General features: G+C 46.3%; 1 protein-coding gene across 1 annotated transcript; it reads right to left on the bottom strand.

Annotated features, from left to right (window-relative positions):
* Positions 1 to 394: 394 nt before the first annotated feature.
* On the bottom strand, positions 395 to 12,488 carry sptlc2b (serine palmitoyltransferase, long chain base subunit 2b). Its single transcript, XM_052052333.1, has 12 exons — positions 12,205 to 12,488; positions 9,593 to 9,787; positions 9,299 to 9,453; positions 8,280 to 8,428; positions 8,021 to 8,145; positions 6,987 to 7,080; positions 6,759 to 6,864; positions 5,950 to 6,169; positions 5,707 to 5,833; positions 4,000 to 4,135; positions 3,789 to 3,918; positions 395 to 2,508 (listed from the first exon to the last, which is right to left on the bottom strand). Exons 1-12 carry the CDS (start codon positions 12,346 to 12,348, stop codon positions 2,389 to 2,391), a joined length of 1,701 nt encoding a protein of 566 aa, XP_051908293.1. The 5' UTR covers positions 12,349 to 12,488; the 3' UTR covers positions 395 to 2,388.
* Positions 12,489 to 14,977: the final 2,489 nt, after the last annotated feature.

Raw genomic sequence — 14,977 nt, forward strand, 5'->3', positions numbered from 1 at the left:
TTTTTGGGAGGGGGGGGGGGGGCTGTCAAAGCTGTCTCAGGGGCTCTGCAAAACAAAACAAAAAATTGGAAACGCATGATTACGAATCAACATCCAATCCTGTAACATTTGAGATGCTTCCCTGGATGGCAAAGGGGATTCTCAGTCCTATGATAGTCTTCAATCGACGGGGAGATGGTGAGCATGGCCTTTATCTGCATTTTCTTGGGAGACAAAACATAAGGATGTGGACTGTGCACACTCCCAACTGCAGAAAAGAAAGACAGATCAGACACATCTCAAGGATGATCATCAAGCGGGTTACATCGGGTAAGGTTGGCAAGATATGCGTTTCGGTATAGTTGGTATATTTAGTACAGCACATTTTCTGCGACCACACAGCTTATTCCAAAAGTTGATATATCAAGAAGTGATTTAATCGGTTTAGAACGGCATGATTGACAAACATCATGGCTTTACACTCTGCACAGAATGGTTTAAAATTCAAATCACATACAATTTCAGGGGAGTATGTAACAGATAAGGAACGTCTCATTCATCTCAATAGGTTAGCTCACATGAGTGGTTGCTGCCCCCCGCCCAAAAAAAAAAAAAAAAAAATCGATTGAAGAGGTGGAACCGGTTGCATTTCTCTATTTGACTGAGGGGGAAACCTGGTTGTGAGGAACAGACGCGTTGCTGTTTTCAAAAGCCTTTTCCTCCATAAACATTGAACATGCTGCAAGCGCTCGGGCACGCCAACAGGGACATTTTTCACTTGTAACGCGCCGTCTGTTTCACAACTGCAGCCGCCACACCAACGGCACGTGTCGACTGGTGAAAATGCACCAGATCCATGATATGACATATCATACAAGACAAAAGTTCTCCAGGTGTAGTAAACAAAATTGACAACAACAAAAAAAAAATGATACAAAAACCGGCCTAGACTGGTGTGAGATCAGCATGATGAATGTGACCAGAATCAGACTCGGAATCCCATCGATAATTCAATAAAACGGCCCGTGTAAAAGCCCCTAAGCAGAACGTCTGGGGACGGGCCCCCCCCCCCCCCCCATGCATACAGTGCAACGTAACAAAGACAGTGCGGCGAAGGCGGATCGAATTGGAATGCCATTCTTTAAAACAATCACAGTTAAGGGCCATGAGGAGGGGAGGGGGGGTGGGGAGGGTGGGGGGGGGGGCTCCCAAAATGAACACATCGAGCACATGAAGCAGAATTCCTGCATATTTCAGTGACTACATCATCTGTGCATTCACAATGCCTGTCAGTAGTGCGAGCACTGAAGAAGAAATGTTAAAGAGTTATTTCAAAGATGCACACCCGTGGGGGAGGCATGTGAAGCTGCCGCGACAATTTTCTCACGTAAAAACGGACAGCGGGACGAGAAGACAAATGTTTTCAATAAATAAAAGCTGTATATCAGACAAGTGTGAGGGCAGTATCTTCATACATACAGTTCAAATGTACAATGTGACAAATGGAACGCACAATAAAGAGGGGGGTGACCGAGGGGAAGGGGGCTGGGTGGGGGGGGGGGCGGTGGATAAGGAAACAATGGACTCACGTTTTTGGGAGCAGGTGTAAACAGTAAATAAGGCTGCAAAATAGCTCTAGAAAAGAAGCAGTAAAAAATATTTTGTCGTTTTTCTTCCTGGGATCTTTTTTTTCCCCTTGATAATTGTTTTCTTTTGGAATAATGATTTTACATTTGAAGAGAAAGTTAGAAAATATATATTTATCTATATATAGGTGTGTGTGTGTTTGCTTTGGTCAGGGAAAGAAGCTAATATTTTACACTCTGTTGAGGTCCAAGTTTTTTTTTTTTTTGCGGGTGCTTTCCCGTGATAAAATGTTGAACCCATATGGAGAACACACTTCTGTGAGAAGTTTGGAATGCTACCTGAGCAGCAAGACCGACTTTGTGAAGAATTATTTACATACACCACATCTCTGCTACCATCTAGGTTTTTTTTTTTTTTTTTTTTAAGTGCACAAATAATGTCTCATGGCATACTTTTCAAATGCATCGGGGTGACTATTGCGCAAGCACCAAACACATTCAATGTGCTCAAGGGATAAAAGCTCCCGTCTCGATGCAGGCACAAGGTCGCAAATTTAAAGTTTCCGTACGGACACAGAATATGATGTTGGTCTTCTCCTTTTGGCGAGCAGGCTAACGGATTTGAAAATATTGACATACATTTTCGATTCCGCTGTCTTAGCTCTGGTGAGTCCATTGAGGTTTGGAGTGTACTGAGAGAAGTGGTGCATTAAAAGCCGCAAGAGAGCTTTATGAGATTGGCGTATGAGCGTGCGTACGTGCGCACACGCGCATACGAACATATCTATAGGGATGGATTGGCGTGCAGAAACATTTGCGTGGCTCAGTCCTGAAGCTGGCTTTCCTCCGAAGTCCACCTGATGGGAGGAGGAGGAGGAGCCCGTTCACGTCTGGAGTACTTCAGCTGCAACAGGTCGCCCACTTCGTTCATGGCCTCCAATACCTGGCACGGCATCACAAGCAATGTTGTCATTCAGTCTGCAGAGACGTAAACGGTCAGTGAAACTGTTCCGACGCTCGGCGGACAGGTAAAATGACGCCAATGAAACGGGTGTGAACTTTTGGGATATATGTCGGAGTGGGAAGCCTCACGGGCGCCTGAGCGCGAACATCTCAGTGTTGCAAAAGGGCGAGCGGCAGCAAGCCGCAGCCCGACACCAACTCCTGCATTTCTTCCCGCGACAAATGAACCGGCGCCGCCGCACTCCAAAGCACCTGGAAACAATTTACCTTCCCCCTGACCTTTTTTTTCCGACTCTGCGTCTTGAGCAACAGTAAGACCGGTATTCCACTGACAGAAAAAGCGGCTCCTCCGAGCGCTCTACAAAAGGCTTTCGCCCGCCCGCCCTCCCGTCGGTGCTCTACACACGGTGTTGACATGCGCAACGGTAAGATGAATGAAGTGCCTTTGGAGAGACACAGCAGCTCGTAGAAAAGCTTCACCGTAACACCCACGGACAGCTTCCAAGTGCTATTAAAATAAAAGGGCAAACTGGGAGTCCTTATTATCCGACGGGCTCGCTCAACACACGCAAATGTCAATCGACTGTGATCCGAGCGCATTTAGCGGATGATAAACAACAACATCTATGGTCACGAGCTATGGGTCGTGACCGAAAGAACGAGATCCCGGATACAAGCGGCCAAAATGAGTTTTCTCCGCAGGGTGTCCGGGTTCTCCCTTAGAGATAAGGTGAGAAGCTCGGTCTTCCGGAAGGGGCTCAGAGTCGAGCCGCTTCTCCTCCACATCGAGAGGAGCCAGATGAGGTGGCTTGGGCATCTGATTCGGATGTCTCCTGAACGCCTCCCTGGTGAGGTGTTCTGGGCATGTCCCACCGGGAGGAGACCCCGAGGAAGACCCAGGACACGCTGGAGAGACTATGTCACCCAGCTGGCCTGGGAACACCTCGGGATCCCCCGGGGAGAGCTGGAAGAAGTAGCTAGGGAGAGGGAAGTCTGGGCTTCCCTGCTAAAGCTGTTGCCCCCGCAACCCGGCCTCGGATAAGCGGTAGAAGATGGATGGATGGATGGATAAACAACAACACTTAACTACGTTATTGTAACATTGACAGCATGAGGCAGCTCAAATGCTGATGAGAGTGGAGGGGGGAGCAGGGGTGGGGGGGGCAACGAAAGAAATGCCGCTGTTGTTTTAACATCATCATGGCCGAGTGACTCCGTCATTGACCATTTTCATGGTTTTAAAATGTCACGCAGACTTACCGTGTCGAGCATTTCCCTGGTGTGCGCGGCCGAAATGCAGAAGCGCGCTCGGGATTCGATGATGGGCGTCGCCGGGAAGCCGACGACCACCGTGCCGATGTTCCGCTTTAACATCTCTCGGCCAAAGGCCCTGAAATGCAAAAAGGAGATGATTCGACGCGCTCACGTTTCTACCGTGATCCAAACGACGCAGACGCGTACGACAACGGACCCGATTTTGGCGGGCATGTAAAGCATCACGGGTATGACGGGAGAGTCGTTGTTGCCATAGATGATGACGCCCATCTCGCTAAGTTTCCTGCGGAAGTAGGTCGTGTTCTCTGACAGCTGGCGGAGTCGGTCGGCACCTGCAGACGTAACGGCGTTATTGTGAAAGATTTCCAAAGGTGGGCCCGAAGCTCGTTTTTCCAAATGGTCAAGAGCAATATGCTTTGAAAACAGTGAGGCGAGTACAGTCCATCAACCCAAAGAAGACGAGCAACACCCGCGCGGAAATCATCTTCATGACAGTTCAGATCTCAAATAATGATCTACTTATTGCTATCCATACTCGGATTAATTTCATACATACAAGCAACTAGCTAAACCCATCGAACCCATGTTATGGCGCAGCGTGCCAGCAGCAACATACTCGCACATCTGTCTGACTGAGCAGGAAAAATATGCAAAGCGCCAACTTCAAAGCACTCATGACAAACCACCTAGCCTGAAATTATCTTTTTTTTGTTGTTGTTGTTTTTGAGGCAAGTATGGAAAGAATTCAACGCACTGCTGGTAACGAAACCGAAATTCAGACAGTTGTACTAAGCATTGTTTCATATTCACATCTCACGGCTCCGTGTCGCATCCGTACATATGATGGTTGCGTTTTCATGCGGGGAAACCATAACGAGCGGTTTGGGTAAAGGAAACGCTCTGGCTAGCTAACAGCTCCAACTCGGCCTCTCGCGTCTGGATCTTCAAAGACTTGAAGCAGGTGACGGGGCTGCAACATATCATTCTGTCATTGTAATTCTTTCACAAGGAAAACTCGAGCCAGCTCAGCCGGTCTGGTTATCTTCACGCCAGATGATGTTGCGAAAGGCCAGGCCTCCTGCCAGTGAAAAGAGCTCAGGTGTTTATTACCTCTGCCAAGCACGAGGACTGCATCGTGTAAAAATGACAGCCACGTTGCGTGACGCATTCCATTTTAGGATTCGAATAGCACTTTCGGCGCGGATCCAAATAAAATGAATACGTGATCCGTTTTCCACGGTTGTGGCCCGCTTGCGTGCGGGTCCGCAAATGCGATTTAGTGCTTTATTTGTGTATGTCGCCAACTGAGTTTGATCTGTACAGATCACCGAGCCCTCTGCACCATGCTGCTTTGTGCCCAGAAGGAAGGAGCAAACATTTGAAAACAATCAAGGAAGCCCTAATCTATCATACCGCCACTTCACAAAGCTACATCAGATTCTTGAATTTGACTTTTATATATATAGATAGACATAGCTGTCAGTATAATTACGATACAAGCCACCATAGTAATGACGGCGATAGAAGCGGGACACGTGATGGGTTATACTGACATCTTGTGGTCAAATACTGCATCACAGTCACGTGTAAAGTACGATAGAGAGTCCAGTACTTGGGGATTTTTTTTGCTGATGAGTTAGTTAGTTAGTTAGTTAGTTAGTTTGTTAGTTAGTTAGTTAATTAGTTAGTTAGTTATTTTTGCTGCAGCTCAACAACTAGACCCGCCACTTGCAACACTTCGACAACGGTCGAATGTGACGAGGCGGACGTCAAGTGCACGCGAGTCTGAGTCGCCGTCGTCTTTCACATTCAAATCAGGTTGATATGGAAACGCCTTTTATTTCTTTACTCTCCAACCGGTCACCCAACGGCATGGAGTAGCATCGAGCGGTGTAGCACCTACCCAGTGTGGTGCCATCTTCTCCCATGATGATTTTCATTGAGGTGATGATTTGCTGGGCCAAGGGTGGCGGCATGGAGGTGGCGTACAGGGCGCTGTGAGAATGTTGCCGCAGGTAATCGATCAGCTCCTACCAGGGGAAGAAGGAACATTTTAAGAACACAACACAACTTGCGTGGAGTCAACAAAGCTCTGAAGCACACAATTTGCATCAGCTATTTGTATTATTTGCTGGTGTCTGCTCGCCTTTCTGCCTCCGATGTAACCCCCGGCGCTGCCAAAGCTTTTTGTGAACGTTCCCATCATGACGTCCACATCTGTGGGATCGAGGCCAAAGTAGTCCACCACACCTTTGCCGTTGGGCCCCAGGGCCCCGATACTATGGGCCTCGTCCAGGTACACGTACGCCTTGTAGCGCTTCTTCAGGGCGATGACCTCCGGCAGACGCACGATGGAACCCTCCATACTTTGGGGGCAGGAAGTTAAACGCATATTAAAACAAAGTCTTTTATAATGCAGACATTTTATTGTCAGACTTCAAATTCAAGGAATCTTAACCGGGGAGACTTTACGGTATCACTTACATGCTGAAATGTTGATTTGGATTAATGTGCAGAGCACAGATTGAGCCCGGATTACCTTTTCTTTGGCGATGCATAAGCGCCGTCTATCTATTTTAACGATCTGACTGTTTGGCTTGGAAAGCCCAGTGCAAATCAGACTCCATTAACATTGCTTTAGGAAAAGGACATTGATTAAGTTATAGCGGCTGTTTGGAAAGGGTATTGATCCCTTACCTTACTTACCTCGACAGAAAATGCACCTCAAGGAGAGTGGGAAGAATTCCAAACTGCTGTGGATTTTATATTTTGACAAAAAGAAATGTGGATTCGCTCAAGGGTTGTTTTTGTTTCTTTTTGTTACTCTGACTCATTGAAATTAAAATGCTACTTTTAAACACAGAGATTTCTTTAGAGCACAGAACACATCTGGCAGAAATATTTAAATGTCTGAGTTTAAATGTGTTTATGCCACCATATATGATGATGCTTCACCTGTAAATGCCCTCCACCAAAATGAGAATTTTTCTCCAGGGCCGATGTGTCCTCGGCTGTCCGTGTACGATGGCGTCTCGCAGGAGTTTCTCAAGGCTTTGCATGTCTACAAGCAACAGCAAGAGCTGCCGTTAAAAAATGCGGCGACGCTCGAGCAAGTGCTTCCGATCGGTTGCTTGGAACGCGACGTGCGTACCGCTGTCGACGGTTATGGAAAAGGCCACCTACTGTTGTGTTTGAAGACCCGAATTGTTGAGCCGGAAAGACGGGCACCCAGTACCAGTGACGCATGATTCAGCTCGTCGCTTAGGATGAGACACCCCTGGAACGAAACAATGGGAACGCGTTCGAATTGAGCTTGCAGAACACACGGGAGGCGTGGAAAAATCGAATCGGGTTTAATCAGGCACATTAACTGTACATCACTGCATTGCTATATCGAAATGTTTCAGAAAATGTGATTTTCATTCCCCTTTTGCACCACAAACATCACCAAGCAGCCAAATGAGACTTCATTAACGGCCTTAACGAGTTCCCACTGAATGACACGCCCCTGCGCGCAATAAAAAGCCTTCGGATGAAAGAGGGGAGAAATACGACGCAGAGATAATATGGCCGAAAGCCATGCTGCAAAAGATTTAGGTATCGAGAAATGTAAGACCGCACAATGACACATTGTGGCGATTTCGGTGTTGAGCAATCCAAGACGAGGCCCAAACACATGAACTGAAACCACTACTGTGAAATCGACAGAACTTAATCTTGAGGCACATTGCAATATCCTCATTTGCACGCCTCTGGGTCACATCGGCCAATAAATGAATAACCCTCGTGCAAAATGCGGAATGGAGCCACGAAGAAAAAAAAAATGAGGGAATAAAAATATGCCGCAACAGGATTAGACTCAGGGAAGAATGTGGGTGGCTTCTTGCCAAGGGCGGCGGCCTACCGTTTTGCACCTCTGCACGCTGCATTTGCTACTTCCTGTTCCAACGCTGGCTATCAAAGTTAGAACGTGATTGGATCGCCTCGGGTTTAGACCAACAGTGGCAGCGACTCAAACTATTTTGAAATATCGGAACGGTCCGCGTTCGCCCTTCATTTGTGTTCAGTTAAAACCAGTGACAGGAAGCCACGTTAGCTCCGTACAAGTCAAATTTGTCCTCCTGAGGTTACAGAATGGGGACAATGTGTGTCGTCGGAAGGAATAGCACGCCTGATGGAGAACAAAAGCAAAAAAGGAAGAGAGTGAAATTCCGTACCTTGCCGGTAAGTGCAGGAATGTTCATGGAATTGGTGGCAAAGCCCATCCCGAAGGTCATAGCTGACTCCACCCCAAGGAACCTGGCAACCAACTGCTCCAGCTCCTCGTGGATGTCGAGGTTCCCTGGAACGCGTAACATGTTTACGTGGTCACGGGTGCTCTTTAGTCAACAACAAACACATTTCACTCGGGTCAAAATGTACTCGGTTTGGGTTCTCAAATTCGCTGCGATTTCCCTTCTGTGGTAGTTGTCTCACCTAATTCGCAGCGAGTGCTGCCCACTCCCACGCCATACTTTTGCGTGACCTCAAGGGCAGCGTCAGCGCAAGCCCCGGTGTTCTCGGCAAAGCCCAGGTAATTGTACGAGCCCATGTTGATGACGTCCTGCACCACGTTGCCCGTGTGCCTGAAAAGGAGAGCGAGACAATGAGACTCTGGGACAGAGGACAACAACCCGGGGGTCAGGGTAGAAACATTAACTCTTAACATGTGGCCAGCGGTAGCTGCGCAAACATTTCCTGTTCAAGCGTTGTTGTTTAAATGCCCCCCCAGTCACGCAGCAGCGGGACATTACGCAACAGTTTATCTCAAGGAAATTCAGCTGCGGCACAACAGGGCATATTTGACGCATTCCGATCTTGATAAAAACGGCGGGGGAGAGAAAGCAAACGCGGCCTTTTGAAAGAGTCATTCCTAAACTTTCTCAACGGTGAAGGTAGTTTAGTCATGGTGGCGGCGCTTGTAAACTATCGCGTGATTTACGAGAGAGATGAGTTACGTACAACACAATTAACGCTGCGGCTTCATGCGGTGGCAGTAAAAAGATAAGAAGCAGAAAAAAAACATGTCCCAATCGGAGGGCCGGGATTTTACAAAAATACTTTTACTGTCGTCACTTTTTAAGAACAGCTGTACAGCAGCAATTTGTTTGTAAAAAAAAAATCTCTAGTGTGCACGCTTGCCGAACCAACATCAACCATCAGAGTTTGTATCCGTTCCAGTTTACAAGGTTATCATTTCTCATGATACATTTGCCATGTTTATTTTTTTCACATCATAAAACCTTTGAGACGATCAAAGCCAACAAATGAAGTACCGGTACCTCCCAAATCAAACTTATGGGGGGTTGATCCAATATGCACAACAGGATAAGTTACTACGTCAGAGTCATGTGACTTGCCATATCGATATGCCTTTTCATTTCACTGCAGACACGTGAACTGAACCCGGTTCTGAATCAACCCTCTTGCACTCGTCATCATTCAAATCAACTTACCGGAAGGTCCAGTTGTAATCCGGGGAAACTCGCTCCACGAGGTCCATCTTTGCCCCGGGAACGCTACAGATGGGTCGGTTCCAGTTGTCTCGGATCCTCATGTACAAGTTCCGGGTGTAAAAGTTCTCAAAGTCTTGATAGAGTGGGACAAAGTCCTAGCGAGGAAAAGAGCATCCGTGAGGGCACGCCGAGGAAACAAAACAGACCGCGGAGCCGTGGTCAAACCGAAACCAGTGAGAGCGAATCCACCGACCGGCACCGGTGCATACGGATCGCGTTCCGTTTCCGACTGACCTTTTGCTCTTCCCGCTCTCGGGCCATGGTGCATTTCCCGATGTTCCAGTGGCGGAGAAAGTCCCGGAGGTAGCCAAAGATGGTGAGGATGCCGTAGCCCACGTAGGTAAGCACGGCCACCAGTAGAGGAGTCTGCTCAAAGGATTCCACAAAGGGCCTCTTGTACAGGCTCGAGTTGTGTGCGCCATGTTGGTTCTGGAAGGGGGTGGGGGGGACAAAACAAGCATTATCATTACTACAACCTCCGTTTCCTCCGGCGCAATTTTGAAATGCGGCAGGGTGGAGTGGGCGTCACGCAATTTAGGGTTCGAGTTGACAATTTTCAATGCTGGTGCCGACTTGCGGTTACCCCTATACCTTGTATTCTTCAGGGAGAATTTTAAAAAAAATAAGACTCAGATGTGGCTGAGACAATCACTAACCTAATGCCGTCAACATGACAGTCAATAGCTGCATGGCAAACGATATACGAACAGCGATGAAATACTTCTCTCCAAACAACCCAACAACAAACAAACAAGCCAACAACAACACTCAACATCACTTGGCATGTCGAGTGTGGCGGCTTAGCAGCACCTCATGTGATCCGTCATGCTTCTCTCCTCGGAACACCTCTGAGCACTGCATTTAAAACCAGTTGGACGAGACCTTCCCTTTATGGAGGGTGCAGGAAATTGGCCCAAAGAGTCTGTAGCGTACCGGTGCCCACCACAAACCAAACCTCTTGCACTCATTTTAACGCCTCAGTTGTAAATACAGTACACAAAAAGTCAACAGACACAACCCACACCGCTATTTGGCCAACCAAACTCAAGAGTCTCGCTTTTTTTTTTTTCTTTGGCGGGCGTGTGGCAGATTTGCTCGATTGAGAAACAAGAACAACAGAGATATTCTGATGCCAGGCTTCAGGGCTAAACGCCAAAAGATATTCATGACAAGATACAAATGCCGATGTTGTCACACATCAAATAAGCCGATTGCAGGATGGCAGAATGTGTGAGAGTTGTGGCACTATCCCGCTTTGTGTTGGGATCTGTATAAGACTCCTAGATAGGTTTATAAATAGCTAATCGACTGGCATACAGCCTTGATGTGCCAATTGTGTGTGTGTTTGGGCAGCTCACAGTATGATGCAGAGCTGTTCTATGGGGATGCAAACTACAAGCACAAAATAGTATCATATACTGGACTGTATATTGTCAAATGACCAAGTCTCTGACAGTGTCAATCAAAGGTGTTATAATTCATCTGGTGGATATTTACAATGCAACAACGAAATCGAAAGGCACCTCGTGTGGTCAGTGATTGTAAACAATCAGAAATCTGCAGATTACAAATGCAACTCTGGAGTTTTAGTTTGGAATCTAAAACCAAAGAGCAATTGGACACAACTACAAATGAATACAAAAAGCCACGCATGCCCGACCTCCATTACTAAACTATGTTTTCGATTCTGCGGTGGAAGCGACCGCACCCTTGACAACACAGAAACATTCCTCCTCGTTTAAGTGTCATGTGGAAGCGGGCTGGCGCGTCTCTCCCCGGAGACACCAAGTCCTAACACAACAGGCCCTGGTCTTCATTTTCTCATTAGCCAAGGTAAACATAGACCTGTCTGACTTCACAATGACACTTGCTGGTCAGAAAAAAAAACACACACACACAACTGAGTGTAAGATTACAAAGAGCTACACAACAGGGTCCATTGTTGTGTAGCTCTTTGTAATCTTGTGGTGGGTGTAGGCCACTGTTACAAAATAATTAACAAGAACAACAACTTTAATTTCCCTCCCGGGATGAGTGAGTATCTATCTTCTCACAAGAGAAAATATTAACTACAGCTTTCTGAAATAATTAGGTAGCGGTATTGCATGTACAGAACATGACACAACGCAAAATTAATTGAAGGTAAATTAACACGCTCATCCATCCATCCCTCAAGTTTAGCTAGAACAACGAAACTTCCTGTCCCACAAACAACCGACGTTTTCTGTGGGACATTTGTAATATCCGTCAAATTTCTTATCATCTGAGCCTCACGAGGGTCGGGGGTACATATGAGCACATTAAAAAAAAGGGATTCGAATAACTACCTGTCATTAAGAAAGCTAGACAGACTGTTCAACAAAGGAACTCAAATGTTGACGATGGGTGCCAGAAATAATATATACATTATTTACATGAAGAATACGACCAAGCCAAGTGTGCAGGAATACTGCATTGGTCACACGACATTACACACGCCAGTGTTTTGGTATGGACGAACCCCAAATACTTTTATGATTACGATCAAATGTATGTTTTTTTTTTAATTCATCAAAGCAACGTGGTTCTCTCAGGCTGTGTTGACACGAAGGAAAAGATTAACTTTGCCTAGTCTGCCGACAAACGTGGGCCATCTTGGGTTTGATTCATAAATTAACAGTTATCTATTTAGAAACGTAACGCTGTAATGCTCATCGTCAAACTAGAAACTAACCAAGAAACCCATCTATTTATAATGTTAGAATATATTTAAATTATGTAAATGTTTCATGCAAATGTTTGAAATAGTTCGGGGCCGTCTCCACGGAACGGTTGAGGGCCGGCCGGGCCGGGCGGGCGGGCCTCACCTTCTCCCCGGGGCGATGATACTTCTGTGGCTGTTGAAACAGGCAGTGGTTCTTCACGAAGCCATTTTTGCTCGCTTTTTGACCGCTCGAAGTCCGACGACAAGCGTCTCCGTTGAGTAGCTTGTTGGCGGAGCTTTCCGTCATCTCTTTCGGCTCACCGCGGCGCAACGTATCACAACTTGAAGTAGCCCAACTTGGGTGCGGATAATCGGGAAGTCATGTATGAACTCGGAGAAACGTTCGCCTCGACGCCCACCGCGCTGCGTCTGCACTGGCACTCCGGAAGTACACGCCCCTGACGCGCTCCGATTCGCCAGTACGCTTGGTCGCCTACAAAAATCGTCTATTAAAAATAAGATCCCACCAAACACAATACTGGGCAATGTTTTCAGTGGGCTGTCGCACAAATTAAGTGGAACTTTGTGAATTAGATATTTTTTGCATTTCGAACAAAACATGAATATTATGAGTCACACTCGACATTAGGATTTTTTTCAACGGCAGCACTCCATGGAAACCAGAGTGAGTCATCTTACTCTCTTTAAATGCCGGTCAAGCTCTTCCGATGGAAACAACCCATAATAACCTTTGGTCAGGCGTCAACCTAATCCTGTTCATGACGTAATTATTCACCTGAGCAGGACAAGGTCACAAAGGCTATCCCCAGAGTGAGTCATCGGAAGTAGCTATGAATGTTATACTGTATGTTAATATATGATGTTGTAAAGAATAATGGCAATCTCTATCCCTGCCTATACCGTCACAAAGGTAAAATGCAAAGATAAATCAATACATAAATCACGGTGCACTGTGATTCTGGCCAGAGCTGACCCATATGGGACCCAAAGCAAAATTTAATTTAGGGGCCAGCAATTTGTGCTAATGTTGATTGGTCAACAGTAAATTTTAATCGGGGATGGTTTGATCTGATGATCTTTTCATATTTCTGGATTTGTATTTTTGTTTTCATGTGCAAATAATAGCAGTACAAACCTTAAATTACTGTACATATTCCTGCTCCGAGATGGCTCTGTCGAGCCACAGAAAAAAATGGTATCTTCACTTTACCTGGAGTGTTTATGTTTGTGCTGTAAGGTTCCTGTTCAATACTTGGAGGCACTGATGTGCAGCCCAGTGTTTAAAATATTTGACATCCATGATAACATCAGATGATTTGATTCTTTAATCCATTTCCGAGCCTTTGCTTTTCTTTTTTTTTTTTGTTCCCACTGAAGGTTGTAACCTTGAGTGGAAAATAATGAAACATCGGTCCTTAAAGCCGTTGCCACGACACAGGGAAGCACTTATACTCCCGTCCATTCCAAACAAGATCACAGTGACAAGAAAGCAGCTTTAATAGGATCACCGCGGGGGTTAGATGGAAAGTGGATCAGCATTCATTGATGCAGCCAGTACACTTTTATAGTATACATTGAAGAAGAAGCCATAGAGTATAAATACTACATAAAGAAAAATACGCAGGCTTCAGCTTAATGAATGATCTTGAAATGTAACTATAAACAATGATTATTTCTTTCGGCGTTACACACAGTCAAGGACCGACTCCATGACCTTCACAAGAAAGGATGAAAAGGCAGATGCAATCGCCTAGACAATCTGGACAACAATATGGTCACAGGATTGAGGCCTTGACAAATGCATGCAAATGTCATATCCTGAAGTCCCCAGTTTAAAATCACATGAGCATAGATGTACCCAACACTCTGTTGACTCTACTTTCACTTCAGCGTTACGGTGAACTTTCTCGCACAACCAAATGCGGAGCAATCTCTCCAACACGATGACCTCATGCTCAAGTCAAAGCTCTTTCCTGGAATAAAGATGACTTCCTGTCACTCCAAATCCCTGAGCGCTTGCCGCGCACTCCCATGACGGTCGATTAGGGCCCAACACTGCTGCCGCTCTCCCGCCAGGCTTCATTCTGACTGACACAACCATTAGAAATGGTTACGCTTGTCTAGCTCTTCCCTCCATAATAGATTATCCAGCGAGTCCCAGAGTGACAGACAGACCATTTTCCAGAGAGCAGCCGACTCTAACTCTTTACTGCTGGAATAATGATGAGCGAAGCCCCGGCCTCGATGCGGGGAGACGAGGACGTCGTGATGAAGGCGCGGAGGAAGCTCAGGTTCTGGCGTTGTACCACAGTATGATGGATGTCATCAACATACTGCCTACGTACGCCATATCCACACAAGAAATTTCAGACGCATCGAAACAGCTTTTGTATCGAAAGTGCGACGTCATTGACTATTTCCAATAAAGACGGGTGTGCTTCTGCTTTCAGTCTTTTCATACAAAAGGTCACGAGGTCAGATCCATGTCTTAACTTGGTGACCATTTATCAGCCAACGTATTTCTTTTCACTGCAAGGAGGAGGAAAGAGGAAATATCTCAAGAGAGATATTGTTTATTATTTCTGGGCTAAGCAACGATCTATCACGCCTTCTATCTGCAACCTGAGGATTTCATGATGGCCCCGACGCAATATGTCCAGAGCTGAACAACAGCAATGCCAGGGAACCAATTTCCTCTTAGTGTAATGAATGAGTATCCCCATTTATCAAATCATAAAGACAGACAAGAGCCGCGTGGAAAGACATTATCGAGCTGGCCAAGCACCAACCGTGAAAAGACAGGCTGGAGGGACTGCACCTTTTCTGTTGTTTTTGTGAGAGAAGTTTTCTTTATGGCCTTGGCAGCAGAAAGCCAATATTCCTCGGGCTGAAGCCTGCATGCTGTATGTCCACAC

The sequence above is a fragment of the Hippocampus zosterae genome, chromosome 19 (assembly GCF_025434085.1).
Source record: "Hippocampus zosterae strain Florida chromosome 19, ASM2543408v3, whole genome shotgun sequence".
Lineage (NCBI taxonomy): Eukaryota > Metazoa > Chordata > Actinopteri > Syngnathiformes > Syngnathidae > Hippocampus > Hippocampus zosterae.

Bases quoted from the DNA above. Each gene is read 5' to 3' on its own strand.
- sptlc2b (XM_052052333.1), bottom strand. From the start codon at position 12,348: ATGACGGAAAGCTCCGCCAACAAGCTACTCAACGGAGACGCTTGTCGT. The intron at 6,865-6,986 runs GTAGGTGGCCTT...TGTTGCTTGTAG, and splicing joins TCGGGTCTTCAAACACAACA to ACATGCAAAGCCTTGAGAAA. The intron at 5,834-5,949 runs GCGAGCAGACAC...TTCCCCTGGTAG, and splicing joins GTTACATCGGAGGCAGAAAG to GAGCTGATCGATTACCTGCG.